Raw genomic sequence first — 17,498 nt, 5'->3', positions numbered from 1 at the left:
TGGGGATAAAATCATTCCCACCTATAAAGTTGTACACTTACAGACTATTTTATGACAACCTCTGTTGTAGCTGTAGTGGGGTATGTTGAATTCTAGCTGCTGGCACTATCCATTAAGATCACTGCACACAGGCTGATGGCACAAGCAGAATTCCCTATCCATTGACATTTAGCATACCTCCCTAGTCACTTATTGTGCTAAAAAGTCAATGGATCTATTCAGCCTCAGAACATGGTAACAACATCTAAAAGTCAACAGTTCAATATGTCCTGACTGGACAGGGACCACTGCTCATTGGTAGAGTATATGCTTTGCACACAAGAGATCCCAGTTCCAGTCTACAGCATCTCAATTTAAAAGGTTCCCAGTCTTAGAAAGATCTCTGCCTGAATCCTTGGGAAGCCAGTGGTGTAACTTTATATAACGTTGAAGAAGGGTGAGACAAGCTCTGGTGCTCAAGAAAACCAAATGTATTGTGCTCGATGCGTTTCAGAATGCTTCCTTCCTCAGGAGCTTACACAGGCCGTATGATCTCTTACTCTGAAATACATGTATTTTCTTACTTCTGGATACTTGCAAACACTATAGTTGGAGTCTATTGCTTTCACACAATAGACTGATGTGAGAGCAACAGACTTCAACTATAGTGTTTATTTTATTTATTTTATTTATTTATTTATTTTCTATACCACCCAATAGCCAAAGTTCTCTGGGCGGTTCACAAAAATTAAAACCAAACAGCACACAATAAAACAATTTAAAATATATAGAACATTAAAACCACAATATAACAATACAACCACAATAAAACCTAGCAGCAGTGCAGGAGTTTAAAATACAGATTTAAAACAGCAAAGCTAAAAATCTAGAAAGCTAAAATGTTAAAATGCCTGGGGAAATAAAAAGGTCTTCACCTGGCACCGAAAGGAATACAATGTAGGTGCCAGGCGAACCTCACTAGGGAGCTCATTCCAGAGCCGGGGTGCCACAGCAGAGAAAGCCCTCCTCCTAGTAGCCACCCGCCTCACTTTCTTTGGCAGAGGCTCACGGAGAAGGGCCACTGACGCTGATCTTAAGGTCCGGGCAGGCACATATGGGAGGAGGCAATCCTTCAGATAACCTGGCCCCAAGCCGTTAAGGGCTTTAAATGTTAATACCAGCACTTTGAATCGGGCCCGGAAATGGACTGGCAGCCAGTGCAGCTGGAAAAGTACTGGCGTAATATGAGCTCACTGGCCAGTCCCTGTTAACAATCTTGCTGCCCTATTTTGGACCAGCTGAAGTTTCCGGACCGTTTTCAAAGGCAGCCCCACGTATAATGCATTGCAGTTATCCAGACGAGAAGTAATCAGAGCACGGATAACTATAGCTAGGCCATCTCTGTCCAGATAAGGGCGTAGTTGGTATACCAGCCTAAGCTGATAAAAAGTGCTCCGTACCACTGAGTTCACCTGTGCCTCAAGTGACAGTTCTGGATCCAAGAGCACCCCCAAACTACGAACGTGATCCTTTTGGGGGAGTGCAACCCCCTCCAGAACAGGTTGAATATCACCTAGCCGGGCAGATGAACCACCCACTAACAGTACCTCCGTCTTGTCTGGATCGAGTTTGTTTATTGGCCCTCATTCAGTCCATTACCGTGCCCAGGCAATGATTAAGAACAGCCACTGCCTCACCTGAGTTTGATGAGAAAGAGAGATAGAGCTGGGTGTCATTCATATATTGATGGCACCTCGGCCCACACCTCCGGATAACCTCCCCCAGTGGTTTCATGTAGATGTTAAACAGCATAGGGGATAAAATAGAGCCCTGTGGAAGCCCATGGCACAACTGCCATGGCACAGAGCAATAATCCCCCAGCACCACCTTCCGGAATTGGCCATCCAAGTAGGAGCAGAACCACTGCAGTGCAGTGCCTCCAACTCCCAACCCAGACAACCTATCCAGAAGGATACCATGGTCGATGGTATCGAAAGCCGCTGAGAGGGCCAGGAGAATCAACAGGGTCGCACTCCCCCTGTCCCTCTCCCGGCAGAGGTCATCCCACAGGGCGACCAAGGCAGTTTCCGTTCCAAAACCAGGCCTGAAGCCCGATTGAAATGGATCTAGATAATTGGTTTCATTCAACAGTGCCTGGAGCTGACCTACAACCACCCGCTCACGTACCTTGCCCAGGAAGGGGATGTTGGCCACTGGCCTATAATTGTTAACATCCTCTGGGTCCAGGTTAGGCTTTTTCAGGAGTGGTCTAATTACCACCTCTTTTAAAGCGGCAGACATCACTCCCTCTCTCAAGGAGGAATTTACAACCTCCTGGACCCAGCTGGACATCCCCTCCTTGTTCGATTTAATAAGCCATGAAGGGCAAGGGTCAAGCACACAAGTGGTTGATCGGACTTGGCCAAGCACCTTGTCCGCATCCTCAGGCCTCAGTAACTGAAACTCATCCAATAAAACTGGACCAGACGGTGCTCTGAACGCCTCTACCAATGGAACTGCATTAATCGTGGTGTCCAATTCATGATGAATCTCAGCGACTTTATCTTCAAAGTGCCGTGCAAACTCATCACAGCGTGACACCGAGGGTTCCACCGTCTCTCTCCCTGGCCCAGACTGTAACAGGCCATGAACCACTCGGAAAATCTCTGCTGGATGACACTGAGAAGATGCAATGCTGGTGGAAAAGAACTGTCTCTTTGCCACCCTCACCACCACACAGTAGGCTTGATAGTGGGCTCTTACCTGTGTTTGGTCAGACTCAAAACGAGTTTTCCTCCACCTGCGTTCTAGCTGTCTCCCCTCTTGCTTCATTGCCCTCAGCTCAGGTGTATACCAAGGAGCTGGCCAGGCTCTGCTCAGAAGGAGAGGGAGCTTGGGCGCGATTGTGTCAACCGCCCGAGTCATCTCTGCATTCCACAGAGTGACCTGGGCTTCGACAGGAGCACCAGCCATACCAGCAGGAAAATCCCCCAGAGCCCTCTGGAATCCATCAGAATCCATTAGCCTCCAGGGGTGGACCATTTTAATAGTTCCCCCACCCTTGCAGAGGGGGAAGGCTGCCAGGAGTCTAAACCTCAACAGGAAGTGATCTGACCATGACAAAGGGACAGATGTTAATTCCTCCACTTTCAGATCACCATCCTCCTGCCCAGTTGAGAAAACCAGATCAAGTGTGTGTCCTTTTATATGCGTTGGGCCGATGACATGTTGGGACAGCCCCATGGTTGTCATGGCGGCCATGAAGTCTTGAGCCGACCCGGATACAGTGGCCTCAGCATTGAAGTTGAGATCCCCCAGGACCATCATCCTAGGTGTCCTCAACACCAAGTCCGAGACCACCTCCGTCAGCTCAGGCAGGGAGTCTGATGGGCAGCGGGGTGGGCAGTACACCAAAAGAATCTCTAATCTGTCCCGGATACCCAACACAAGGTACAAACACTCAAGATCTGCACTTGAATGAGCAGGAAGCCTAGAGATGGAGATTGAATTCCTATAGACCACGGCAACCCGCCCTCCCCGACCCTCGAGTCAGTGTTGGTGCTGCACTGAGTACCCAGGAGGGCACAGCTGGGAGAGAGTGACCCCTCTCAGTTCCCCCACCCAGGTCTCAGTAATACTTAGCAGGTCGGTGTTTGCAAGTACCCAGAAGTAAGAACATTTGTGTATTTCAGAGCAAGAGATCATATGGCTTGTATAAGCTCCTGAGGAAGGAAGCATTCCGAAACATGTTGAGCACAATACACTTTGTTTTCTTGAGCACCAGAGCTTGTCTCCCCCTTCTTCACCATCATTCATGGTGCTCTTTCCCTCTTCACTCCTGTAACTTTATATAAGACATCTCCTTATACATAACCTAAGAACAAAAGAACCGTGCTGGATCAGATCAAAAGCCTATCTAATCCAGCATTCTGTTCCCACCATAGCTAACCAGATGTGTCTCTAGGGAAGCCCACAAGCAGGACATGAGTGCAATAGCACCCTCCTGCTTGTGTACCCCAGCAACTGGAATTCAGAGACATATGTTGTCTAGTACTGGAGATTATAGCCATCATGACTAGTAGCCTTATCCTTCAAGAATTTGTCTAATCCCCTTTTAAAGTCATCCACGTTGGCAGCCATCACTGCATCTTGGGTCGTGAATTCCATAGTTTAACTCTGCACTGTGACAAGTACTTACTTTAGTCTCTCCAACATCTCCCATTGTTCAGCTTCACTGGATGACCCCAAGTTCTAGTATTATTAGAGTATTACCCACTTTCTCCACACCACGCATAATTTTTACAGCTTTATGTCCCCCCAATTACTTGCCTTTGTTCTAAGCTAAACTTTGTAATCTTTCCTCATAGCAAAGTTGCTCCAGCAATTGATCATTTTGGTTGCCCTTTTCTGCACCTTTCCCATTCTACAAATCCTTTTTGAGGTGCAGTGACCAGAACTACACGTAGTATTCCAAATGTGAACACAACATAGATTTGCATAAAGGCAGTATGATATTTGTATTTTTATACTGATATGAATTAACACAGTTGGGATATTGACAGACTCTGGAGGAGACAAAGAAAATATACAAATTCACCTTTTTTAGTTAATAAGGCTTCACAAGGTGAGATGATTTTTTATAACCAGTAATTTTTTTCCCATCACATATAAACCTGGACAAAAACCTTTATTTAAATGATCTGATATAGGAGGCACCATTTTTACAGATATACTTCCAGCAATACTCTATTGGCCACATTTATATCCCGCCTTTCCTCCAAGTTACTATACATGGTTCTTCCACCTGTCAATTTATCCTCACAACCAGCCTGTGACGTATATTTGACAGAGTGTGTGTGAACAACTCAAGGTCACCCAATGCAGAATGGGGATTTGAACATGGATTTCACTGGTCCTTGTCTGACACTCTAAAACCAGAGGGAAAAATTGCATTCCAGTGTAAGCTCTATAGTGCCATATTTTTTAATTTTAAAAGCTGGAAGTTTTACACCAGCCTTCCCAAAGCAGTGCTCTCTAGATGTGCTGGACTATAACATCCTCAGCCAGCATGGCTGCTGTAGTCCAACAGATCTGGAGGGTGTCAAGTGGGGAAGGCTATTCTATATACAGCGTTCTAATAATATACTCCAATATACACTTTCTGATATAGGCAGAATGAAGCGTTGCACTTTCTGTGATGAACCTCTGTTTCGGATAATTAGACAACATTCCAAAGATACTTGATGCAGTTCCCTGTCTGAAGCTAAGCAGGTCTCAGCCTGGTTAGTGCCTCTGTGGGAGACTGTATGGAAACCACATGTGTCAATCTTGGAAGGAAGTACAGGAAACCAGTGCCACAATTTAATATCTTCAGTATTATACCAGCATGATTATTGCCATCTCTAGTCCTAAGCATTTTGTGATAATTCAGCAAATACTAGGATCACTTTTATGCACTACTTTAGTGTTTATTTGCATGTGTTTTAACCCAATGTGTGAAAATTGCTTATAAATACAGATGCCATAGGGGTTTTAAGAGATCTTTGTAATGGAAACTTAATTTTCTAGAAAAGCTTAGGGCTTATAAGATGTTTGTAAGAAAGAAGTTTCAGCAGAACAACTATGGAAAACCCCAGAAAAAGCAAGTAGTATCAGAATTTTAGCCAAGGTACTCTAGATTTTGTTCAGCAAACTGAAGGCTCCTTCACAATTCTTGTTCCAGGCAGACAATTAACACCACACATAGAATGTTCAGCAATTATGAGCAATATATTTGAAGATATTTGAACCATGCTGTAAATGGGGGCAGGGGCGGGGGCTGAAGCTGTGAGATTGTGACTTAGTAGCTTTGCTAGATTACACCAGTGATCCAGCTAGCCCAGTCTTCTGTTCCCAATTGTGGCCAGCCCAGATGCTTCCAGGGAGCTCCCATGACAGCTGAGAAGCTGTTAGCATTCCTCAAGGTTTCATCTACATACCTTTCAGCTTCTCCAAGCCAGCCATGTGAGACTCAAGGAAACAAACAAATGTTCTCTAACAGCTAGGAGCTCACAGCACCAAGAACACAACAGTGACTTCTGCCCTGGAGACAGTGAGACATGTGATATGCTATGGAAAACACAGGTTATCCCCCACACGCCTGATGGCCTTTTAGCTTTGACACTAGTTATGCCTTTAAGATCTCATGTGTGTGTTATTTTAAAAAGCTGGGCAATGTGTTATGAGGCTTTGAGCTTTCCATGGTGACTTGCCTAAAGCCATCTAGTGAATTCATGGTAGAGGGTGAGATTTGAACTGTGAGACTTCTTACACAATTCAGTCTTCAGTGTCATGCTACATTAGCTCCAGATGCTTTCCCATGACACTGGGGTATTGTCTCTTGTCAAATCAGTATACACTCAAACACATCCATCGGACTCATCGAACAAAAAATTAGGAAACGTCTGTGCTTATTATTTTGTCCTGTTGGCAGCTAGTCATTTTTTTAAGACTGTTTCAAAGGATACTGCAACATTTTCACCTTACCTGTGAGGTATGTTAGGCAAAACACTTCCTCTCAGCCTGAATCCAGGTTTCTGTTTGAAACTCTATATTCACTGCTACGATTCTGCTGCCCCAGGGGGCATGACTAAATCTAATGGGCTTCAAATGACATGAAGGGAGTTTCTGGTTGTACATTCGGAAAAACTACCTTATGGTAAGAGCTGTTGGACAATGGAACCTATTACCTAGAGGGGTGGGTAGTCTCTCCTTTTCTGGGGACCTTCAAGCAGAGGCTGAACAGCCATCTATTGGGGATGTTCAGTTCTGGATTTCATAAGAACATAAGAAGAGCTATGCTGGATCAGACCAAGGGTCCACCTAGTCCAGCATTCTGTTCACACAGTGGCCAACCAGATGTTGACCAGGAACCCACAAGCATGGCATGAGCGCAACAGCACCCTCCCATCCATGTTCCCCAGCAATTGGTGTACATAGGCTCACTGCTTCTGGTACTGGAGATAGCACATAGCCATCAGGATGAGCAGCCATTGATAGCCTTTTCCTCCAGGAATTTGTCTAACCCCCTTTTAAAGCCATCCAAATTGGTGGCCATCACTACTTCCTGTGGTAGTGAATTCTATAGTTTTAACGATGCACTGTGTGAAGAAGCACTTCCTTTTATCTGTCCTGACTCTCCCACCAATCAGCTTCATAGGATGACCGCAGGTTCTAGTATTTTGGTAGAGGGAGAAAAATGTCTCCCTATCCACATTCTCCACACCATGCATAATTTTGTCCAGCTCTATCATGTCTCCCCTTACCCTTCTTTTTTCCAAGCTAAACAATCCCAGCTGTTGTAACCTTCTCTCATAGGGAGATGGTCTAGCCCCTTGATCCCTAGTTGCCCTTTTCTGCACTTTTTAAGTGCAGATTTCCTTTACTGAGCAGGGGGTTGGACTAGATGGCCTGCCTACAAGACCCATCCAGCTCTTTGTTTCTATGAACTAGCTACTCATCAAAAATATTTCTCTCTCTCATATCCCTTATATTGCAGATTAGGAGGGGAGAAATGAGGCTGAGAGAACAGTGGTTTGCCTGTGGCCATGGTGAGATTTGACTCTCACACTTAGGTAGCATGTTACACCAGCAGTGTGTTGATGGCAGTGGCAAAGATACAGTGGACATTCCGAAGGACATGCCTTGGCATAATTAATGTCCGTATTAGCCACCAATTGCTAAACTCTTATTTATGGGCATGATGTCAGAGCAAGTTTGTTTCCTATGGAATTGTATCTTGCCATTAATTACTGGGACAAAGCAGCAGGGCAGGGGAAGAAGGGGATCACCAGAGCAGAAAATATCATACACACCTTTTCAGAGCGGGGTGGGTGGGGGAAGATGTGTATGTTATTTTCTAGTCAGTGTTCTATATACTCTCCAGGAAGGGCAACTGAAGTTTTATTTGAATCACAATTTGTGACTGGCAGCTTTATTTATTTATTTATTTATTTATTTAAAAGGTCTCCATTTAATATGAAGTTAATTAGAACTTCACGTTTCTATCAGATGCACGGGAACAAACCTGGAAAACCCAAATTCACTAACGTAAATTCACTGTGGGATTTTATTTAAAATCCATCTCATACAAACATTGTTTTACGTGACATAGATCAGTTAAGACCATTGAGCGCATCCCGACAGGACTGTGAGAACTGCTAATGAAAAGCATACGTGACATTGTTGCTTTCCTAGATCCAATTTGGTCAGTGCCATTTTCGCTTTATAAATGTTACAATATGAGAAAATCGTTTGCCTTGATTTACCCATTTTGAATATGGTCAAGCTGTGCTTCAAATCCAGGTTTTCTGGTAAGGCTCTATTATTTTAATCTTCTTCTGCAAAGGAGTTCGAGCACAGAATTGAAATAGCCCTAGTCAGCCTGTCAGTCTAGCTGCCTTATCAGCAACATGTGACATTGAACTAATTCAAACAGCTGAAGTTGAATTAGTTCTCTACACCCTTCTAGGTAGAAGGTCCACTAATATAAGCTACTGCCACATCTCAAACATTATGCAATCCCCAGAAGATCACTGAGGTATCACACTACAGTTTACCAAAGCTGAAACTATTTTTCATTTCAGCACTGAGCAGCTTTTGCCAAGTTCTGTTATAAAAACTATGTGCAAAGTACGTATAGAGATGGAACAGCTTCAACATCTCTAGACCCATAACTCTAGAACAGATCTAAGAGTCACTGCTTCTTCCATAAAGTCTTCATAACCTCCCTTCTAAACCTCCAATAGGTGATGTGCAGACCACCTGAAACTGCCTCAGTAAGGGAGCTGCTCCATGAAGTGAGTTGTTAATATGTACCAACCAGTACACTATTCAATACCACCATATTGTCTACAGATAATGTCACCATGCAGGACATGTTCATATACACAGAATAATTAAACAGGGAGATACACAGTGAATTACTGAGTCCAAACCCCTCCTTAATTCAGAAGTGTCAAATTCAAATGGGTTGGAAGGCCAACTTTGCCACCTAGCATATGCCTGGGCGAAAAGAAAGATTTTCTTCACCAAATTGCTTGTTTTGATGGCTGTACCAGTAGATAGGATCAATAGTTAGCTTATAAAAATATGGCTCACCATCCTATCCCATTATACCTGCCTTCAGCATCTTGCCTCTTCAAATCTCTTTGGCAGCCATACTACTGCACCAAATAACTACCTTACTCCTTCCTGGGCTGAAGAACCGGCCACTCCCTCTCTCACAAACCCAAATTCTCAACCATCTAAGTCCACTCCTGCATATTACTGCTTATCCTCCAAAATGCCCTGACATGCCAAAACGCCTCCCACATCAGTGCTGCAACCATTCAAGTACCCTTCAACCACAGACCATTCTTCCATCAGATGCATGAAGATCATTTACAAGGGAGAAGGCTCCCTGCTAATGAAAAGCACTCCCAAAAGGGGTTTGCCTGGTGTCAATGCTCCAGATGAGTCTGGAGCGAACAACTCTCCTTCATGATAAGAACGCTGGTATTCCTTCAAATAGTGCTACATGTTAAGCTTTCAGACAGTGCTTTAGCAGTCTTCAAAAGACAGCCAAGTGAGTCATTTCAGGTCACTTCAGGTAACCTAAGACTGTCCTGTAAGCTGATTAATCACACATACTCTCAGAACTCTGACCTACTGCTCCTATCCAATTAAGATTGAAAAGCCATCTTCTAACACAGGGGTGTGGAACATCTTAGGGTCCTGGGTCGCCACCTTGAGTTCCTTGGAGGAAAAAAGGCGGGATATAAATGTAACAAACAAACAAATAAATAAATAGCCCCCTGGAATGTCCAGTGGCTGGATGATGTCAGGGGGAGGGGCTCCACCTCAAAAGCCTAATCTGACGTCATCTGGTCCTACCCCCAACCCCCATTTTGCTTTTCTCCATGCAGGGAGAGGCATGGAGAAAAGTGGCTCCTCCAAACACTGGCTGACTTGCTGGCTTTGCACAGCACTCATCATGTGGAGGTAACAGAGGGAATTCCTCAAGGGGGCAGGGCTTGAAGTCCTTGACAACTCCATGGGTTGGATGGGGAACCTCTGCGGACTGGAGGTTCCCCATCCCTGCTCTAACAGTTCTGGGGCAATGTGAGGAGGGTCAACAGCCCAATCAGGCCCATATTTTGTTTTCTTCTTTCACTCATCTATTCTATACATTATGGTCATTTGCTAAATGTTAAGTCTCTCCTTTCCCTACTCAACGCTTTTCCTTCCTTCACAGTTACATAACTCACATAGGCTGTCATTTGAGTCCTCTTAAGAATAGGTCTCCAGCACCGTTACTAGAGGTCCAAGTGGCCCCTATGGCATGGAGTGCCTTACCAGCTATGGCTGGCTCATCCACTTCTGGACAGAGAGAGTCTAGTCATGAATGACCATGTTCTGGTAACCTCTTGGCTAGATTACCGCAATGTATTATGCATGGAGGTGCCCTTGAAGAATGTTTGGAAGTTTCAATTAATATAGAATATAGCTGCCAGAATTTTGACTGGTGTAGCCCAGTTCATCCATATCAAGCCAATTTTAAAAGAACTTCATTGGCTACCTGTTTGTTTCCAGGACTAATTCAAGGTGCTAAATACCTACCTTTCAAGCCCTAAATACCTAAAGAAGCACCTACTCTCATATCAACCAGCCTGTTCTTTTAAGATCTTGCACTGACACCCTTCTCCATGTAACTCTTCTATTAGAGATATGAAGATCATCTACAAGGAAGAGGACTTTCTTGGCAGTGGCACTGGTTATAGAATACCCTACCAAAAGAGGTTGGCCTGGCACCAACACTGCTGCCATTTAGGCACCAGTCATGCTTATTTACCCAAGCATGAACAGGTTTCACTGATTTAAATTGTGAAAATTTTCATTTTTTCTAAAAAAGTTTTGCCTGTTTTCTGTTTTACGCTGGTCACTATAAAGACATATGACATGATGGGTGGCATTTTTTTAAAGTTAGAATTTCACTTTATATCCTTCCTCTACTACTTTAACCTGTAGATATCTTCCTTCCTTGTTAGTTTTTACAAAAAAGCTACTTAAAAATGTACTACTGGATGCCTATACCCATGTGAGATAGTGATCATTTACAACCTCTGACAAAGTGGTTGAGCCAGGCACTGTTCCCCATGGAAACATGTCACAGTGATTGTATTAGCCACATCATTGGAGGATTCAGAGAACTGCCTCCCCACTCTAAGCATCTGAAGAGCAACTGAATCCACCCTTTGTCTTCTGACAATTCCAGCTCTGCCTTTACTTCATGTAATCCAACATCCATCCATCCATCCATCCATCCATCCATGAACTTATTATGGTCCTTCCTAAAATAATGAGCAGCCTTCCTCACTATCTGCTTTCATTCTGCATTGCCTAGTTAAGTGACAACGGTGCAAGGTGTATGTAATTGCGGCAAAACTATATTTGTGGCAAAAACATGTAAGTCCAGCATACCTTCACAGAAACAATATCAGTAAGCCTGAGCTCAAGTACATTACTGAAAGAAAAAAGAAATCTAGAGTGTCAGAAAGGAAACTAACTCACCATGAACTTGATTGATCTCCGAATTTTGAGAAAGGATCTCATCTGCTAGTTTCTGAGCAGTTGGCAAAACTTCTGTATGGTGCACTGTGATCAAATACTGTACAAACTTTTGTAGTTGGTCTCTGTTCATTTGAAAGAGCGTCTCTGAAATGGGAAGATGCAGTTTGACCTGGTCTGGCTTGCGGATCCGGTATAAAGAAAGTGCCACAACGTGAGCACAGTAAAATATGTCTTTGTTTCCACAGCTACAGGTCACTGAGGTAATCTTGCAACGATCAAAGCTGATAGCTACATTGCAAACAGTTTCTGGCTCCGATTGCATTGCAGGCTCGGTCACTGTGCCGCTCAGGTGGAAACCTGTATATTAAGAATTTTAGAAAAGGACAATTCAGTGAAGTGTTTATGATTGCCATTTTAAGTGAGCAAAGTAGTTCAGTTCAACAAATAGAATGCAGTTTTACACAGAGATCATCTTAGATGGCAACTGTTGGTCTTCAGCAGCAGCCACAAAAAATCACCCCAAAGAACATTGTGTATATAAATAGATTCACACATACAAAGTAGTAATTGTGGTAGGTGACGGCTACAGAAAAAAACAGGAAATAGACTGAACACACCAGTACGCTACCTCCATTACTTTACAACTCCCACAGCAGTACATTTTCCAGCACCACAGCCTGCAAACACTAGTTAGAACCTTCCATCAGTGGAATCTGGCAAAACTTCAGCACTTTCAATAAATAAATAAAAAGAGAGTGTCCAAGGCTGTGTCACATGAACAAAGTTCAAACAATATTCATTACTTCTGCAGGGGTTATTCAAGTAAGGTAGGCCTTATTTCTGTGCTGTTCATCTATATTGGTACACAGTTTGCCACAGACTACACTCAATAGGAAGCCAGAGTCATCAAGGAAGCTAGATCCCTGATGAGTATACCGATACCAGGGGTCCCCAGCCTTCTTGGACCCGTGGACACATTTGGGAATTTGAGAAATTGCTGTGGGCATCACCACAAAATGGCTGCCATGGAAGATATGGCCAGTCATATAATGGCTGCCATGGGGGCCTGGATGGTCAGAAGACATGTAATTTACCCAAGAAACTGAGTACAAGCAGAGGAAGAGTTTGAACTCCAAAGTCAATCTACACATTTGGCCCCACAGAAGCACAACAAAATACAACTGCAATCCTAAGCATGCTTACACAGAATTCAGTGGGGATTACTTCTGAGTAGGCCTGCACAGGGTTGCTCTGCTCATCCGATCCACATACACACACCTTTCCCACCCCCACAGGAAAGGAAAATGTCCCCCAGATCCAAAAGGAAAGAAAACGTTTTTCCTACTTCAACCCCAGGCTCAGCTACTCTGTTCACCACCATAGTGCGATAAAGGGTGAGGGAGAGAAAGAGCAGGGCTAGAGACTAGGAAGGGGGAGAAACAGTGAGACAAAGAGTAGGGGGAGAGAAACAATGAGGCCAGAAGCTGGGAGTGGGGGGAGAGAGAGTGCAAAGGGGTAAGGCCTGTTTGGGTAGAACAAGATTGGGCAGGGCCAAGAAGCAACTCTTTCCTTCTCTTCCTGCCTGCCAAACAGCTGATCAGTGGCAGGTTCAAGAACAGGAAGGAGAACCTGGCGGCCTGACATTTTCTAAGTTTTTAAAATTACAAATACCTTTTTGAAGGAGGCAGGGAGTGGAGAGCTTTGTGGGCACCACTGGAGGTCCCTGCGGGCACCGCACTGGGGACCCCTAACCTATACAATGCATGCAGACCTAGAAATATGAAACACAATCTTTAAACAGTGAAATGGCCATGTTGCATATACCCATTGTTCCCTTATGCAATGTATATGCAGCCAAAATGGCCAGATTACAGCAAACAGAGCATCTTTTTACCGTATAAAAGTTTTACTCCTCATAGGCCTGCATTCACTTTTCATGGATCTTCAGATACACATGCCTGTCATAATCCTGCCACTGTCTTTTCATATAAAAAGACACACTACACCATCAGCACCTCTTGTGGGACTGTTACCGCTTCGTACCATATGAGGCAGTGAGGCATGTCACATGTTTGACTGCTCTTCCATGTAGAAGAGGAATTCTCTGCACACAGAAAATTAACATGTGGGAAGGGGGGATTTTTAACATAGCCTTTTGTGATGTGGCATACCTTTCTTTGTGTGTGTGTGGGGGGCGGTTGTGGGAAAAGCACTCAAATATGTGATCCTCTAACTCTGCCATCCCCAGTGAGATGCATGGATCTTCAGTATTTTTACATGGGATGCCAACAGAACCACCACCAGATCACAGAATACATCTGTGAACACAAAAGTGACCTATGATTTTATGGTTGTTATGGGATCCCTTTAAGACCATGAAGGTCCATAAGACTCCACGCCTTGGATCCATGTTTGTGTGCAGTGGCAGTTTTGGCAAGCACTGGATATGTTCTTTTTAGTGTACAGAATATAGACACTAATGTAAGCTTCAATTTGATACTGGTTTTGGGGTGCCCTATGTAAAGATCCTGCAAATTCAAGAGGATCCATTTTAATTCTAAAAACGTTGTACTGAGATGCTGTCAAAAGCAGAGAGAGAGAGAGAGAGAGAGCGCGTATGTGTGTGCGAAGCGGGGGAGGGGGAGAGAGAGAAGGGGATGACTGCCCCGTGGGCCCAAAAGGTTGGGAACCAGTACTCTATCTGCAATCTGCAATGGCGCAATCCAGGAATGCCTGTAAATGATGCTTTTGCTGCACATTTAGTCCACTTTTAAAGTGTTCTCTAACCACGGAGTAGATTGCAGGTTTGTCTATGGTCGTAGCTATGTTTTAAAGGGTGTTTCAGATAAAACCAATCACAGTACCAACAAGACTCCTGTACTAAAGATTAGATAAAGCGGTATCAATGTTGCACGTCCAAAGCACTGTACAACACAAGATTGATGCAAGAAAGACATTTTGGGTGCGTCTTGTTAGCAAACATATGTTAATATTGTGCATGGCAACGCAAACATGGAAAGGAAACAGTGAAGACAAATAAAGCACTTCAAGTTGATTCATGGACTCATTTTGGAGTGAAACTTGTTTTCTACCTGCTAAGAGCTTGATCCGTTTCCCAAATAACCTTTAACAATTACCTTCTGACTATAATTCAGTGAACCGAGATGGCCTTCATAGAGAAACGTAAGCCTTACTAGGCAATGCATAACATTTGGGCAATCAGCCATTTTCTATTGAAATCTACTCATTTAAGCCCCTAATACTGCTTTGATATGAATTCAGCAGCTTAGACCTTGACTTTTCCTTCCATAAAAGGAAGAGCTCCTTCTACTCATGGAAGAGTCTTTGATCCAGCGGAGGCTCCCGCTGGTGGAGGTAAAGGGGAGAGGAGGCAATTTTACCCAATTCCCCCTGCAGCACCCAGGCCATCTCCCAAGCTATTCCAGAGAACCCTCTAATCCTCTGGAGCAGGTGTTGAGGGGAGGCAGAGGGAATCAGTGAAGACTGCCTTCTTCTACCAGTGGGAGCATCCTGTATGCAAGCTTCCACTCGTGGGATCCCAGGATCTAAGCCTGTGTATTACAAGGACGTTTGGGATTCTGATGTGCTCCAGCAGGAAACAGATACTGCAGATCCTCTAACCATGAAGATACTGCATTATTCTGTACTTCACTGAATCAAAACATAAGGGGATCATACAAGCACTTAGAACACCAAGGAGCTCTCTGGAGTATGGCTTGTAGCAAACTACCAAGTACAGGGTACTCCAATACTGGAATGACCACAAGCAGGAAGAAATGCAGACATGAGAAAAAACAAATACAGAAACAACAACAGTCAACTTGCTGCACCTTATAGAGGGGATTTCAAATGGATTTTTATTGCTGGCTATTACTCTTACTTACTTCAGCAGAATTTATTATTTACTGCAATCTCAGGTATTAAGTACACAGGTTTCCAGTCAAGGCAACAATAGAATGGCACAAAAAGCAACAGCAATGAACAGTTCCAGGATGAGAAGTAGGGATGGTCACACCACACTGGCTCTGACCTCAAGATTCCAACTGTCTAGAAATACAGACATACTGAGTCGAGTGTCTAACACTGTGGTCAGGCAATCCTGAACATGGCTCTGAGGGGACACAAGCACTGACACACCACAAACTAGGAGCACGCATGATAATGGCTAGACAGCCAGTCACAAAGGAAGCAAGTGAAAATGTCTGAGGTTAAAATGAGGTTGGTCTGAGATAGGATTTTCTGTTCCTGTTACTGCCAGATGCATCTTTAACCGAGTTCAGGATACAAAGCCAAGCAATGAATGTTTTTGCCAGCATTCCCATGTTTTGCTAGTATCCTGTACCCATCTGTTACTCTCTGCTTCCACCTGATAAGATTTCACATAGTAGCTTCTGTATGCTACTAGAACATCCCACAAGCGTAGCCACTGGCTGAAAAAGTCTTAATAAAACTAGTACATGCACCAAGAATTTGGCTCCTGTCTCTTCAATTCTGAAACTGTATTTGAAGAATGAAATCCAAAAAAACAGCTACTCCTGTCCGGGCCCATAGACATCAAGACCCTTTTCTTCAACCCAAATATGCAAGCTAGTTAAGACTATTGGGCACTCCTTTACTATGAAGCAAAAGGACATTCAACACTAAAACCGCAGCAGAAGGTTTGCCAATAATCTTGTCACAGCACTACACACATCAGTTCTTGCAAAGGTGCATATATTTGTTCTCAAGAGGCAAAGCTCAAGTTTTTTGTCAGGTTCCTTCAACCAAGTAAATAAGTCCTGCACCTTCACAAACAGCATCCAGTTTAAAACTTCACTGCAAGAGCACTTACTTGAAGACAGGCAGAGCAATTCTACAGTCCCTTGGAGAACACACCAGGAACCATAGGATTTTTCAGATTTCCCCTCCAGGGACTGTAGACACCCCTACAACTTCAGGAGGGGGACTCTGGGTTCTGATCCCTCTCCCTCCCCCTCACAGAAAGAAATGCAGCAGCTGCTTCCTAAGGACATAAAAGTGACTTTGTGGAGGTAAAAAGGTGGGCATTCCAATGGATGGGGAGGGAGAGGCAAGGCCGGGATCCACAGTGTCTTGTGGCCTTTCAGAAGCCCATCTAGATGATAAAAACAAGAACGAGTAGTACAGAGAGGTGCAAATCACCACCGTTGCTCCTTCTGCTCTGCTGCACATCTGCCCACAGAGCACAGGATATTCGGAGTGCTCTTTCAAAGGACATAGGATTGTATCCTAGTCCCCAGAAATTTCTAGAAATAGGAGCAATGGTGTTTGGGTAGAATTGAGATGGAAAGCAAAGCTCAACACTTTTAGGCTGACTGTCTAAATCTTAACATTTTGTACAATAATATACATGACCTTGATCTCAGATTTTTATGTTAATGTATTCTTTTACATAGAAAAATTGGCTTTAATGCAATGTGTTTGACAGACTGTGCATGTGTAGGCTTGAACATGTTTGAATTGAATTCAAATTTCATTTTAAAAGGTTAAAAATATAATAAAAACTTTGAAATCTAAATCCCCCATACCCATTTGTTACCCAATCTGGCAACAATTATTTCCTTATTCCATGCCCTGCTGAAGCTTTGCTCTGTCCCAGCAGGACACTGAAGGTGAACAATTTCACCTGAATGATTTACACACACACACACACACACACACACACACAATCATTGGGTTACAGGGAGAAAGATAAAGCAGAGTAGGGAGAAATGTTGAGCCCACCACACCGCAATTGTGTGATGGACAACCCTAAAAGGCACTCAATTAGACCTATTCCCTTTACCACTTGATTCACTTTTAAAATTTATTCCATTTGCTTCTGATGAATTCAGGAAACCAAACATTGCTTCCTTTTCAGTGTTTTTAGATTAGCTATGCTGAAAATTCTG

The 17,498-nt window shown here is 43.8% G+C and overlaps 1 protein-coding gene across 1 annotated transcript in view; it reads right to left on the bottom strand.

Moving 5' to 3' along the window:
* Positions 1-17,498, bottom strand: part of ZSWIM6 (zinc finger SWIM-type containing 6) — a 115,426-nt gene that overhangs the window by 50,153 nt on the left and 47,775 nt on the right. The window contains exon 2 of the mRNA XM_084833298.1: positions 11,569-11,925. Within this exon, the coding sequence (XP_084689424.1) occupies positions 11,569-11,925 (357 nt within the window). The remainder of the gene's footprint in view (positions 1-11,568; positions 11,926-17,498) is intronic.

Source organism: Heloderma suspectum, chromosome 2 (assembly GCF_057233095.1).
Source record: "Heloderma suspectum isolate Gila_16-S chromosome 2, 16-S_ref, whole genome shotgun sequence".
Lineage (NCBI taxonomy): Eukaryota > Metazoa > Chordata > Lepidosauria > Squamata > Helodermatidae > Heloderma > Heloderma suspectum.
The sequence above is the reverse complement of the archived record's forward strand: the minus strand, read 5'-3'. Positions and strand labels throughout refer to the sequence as shown.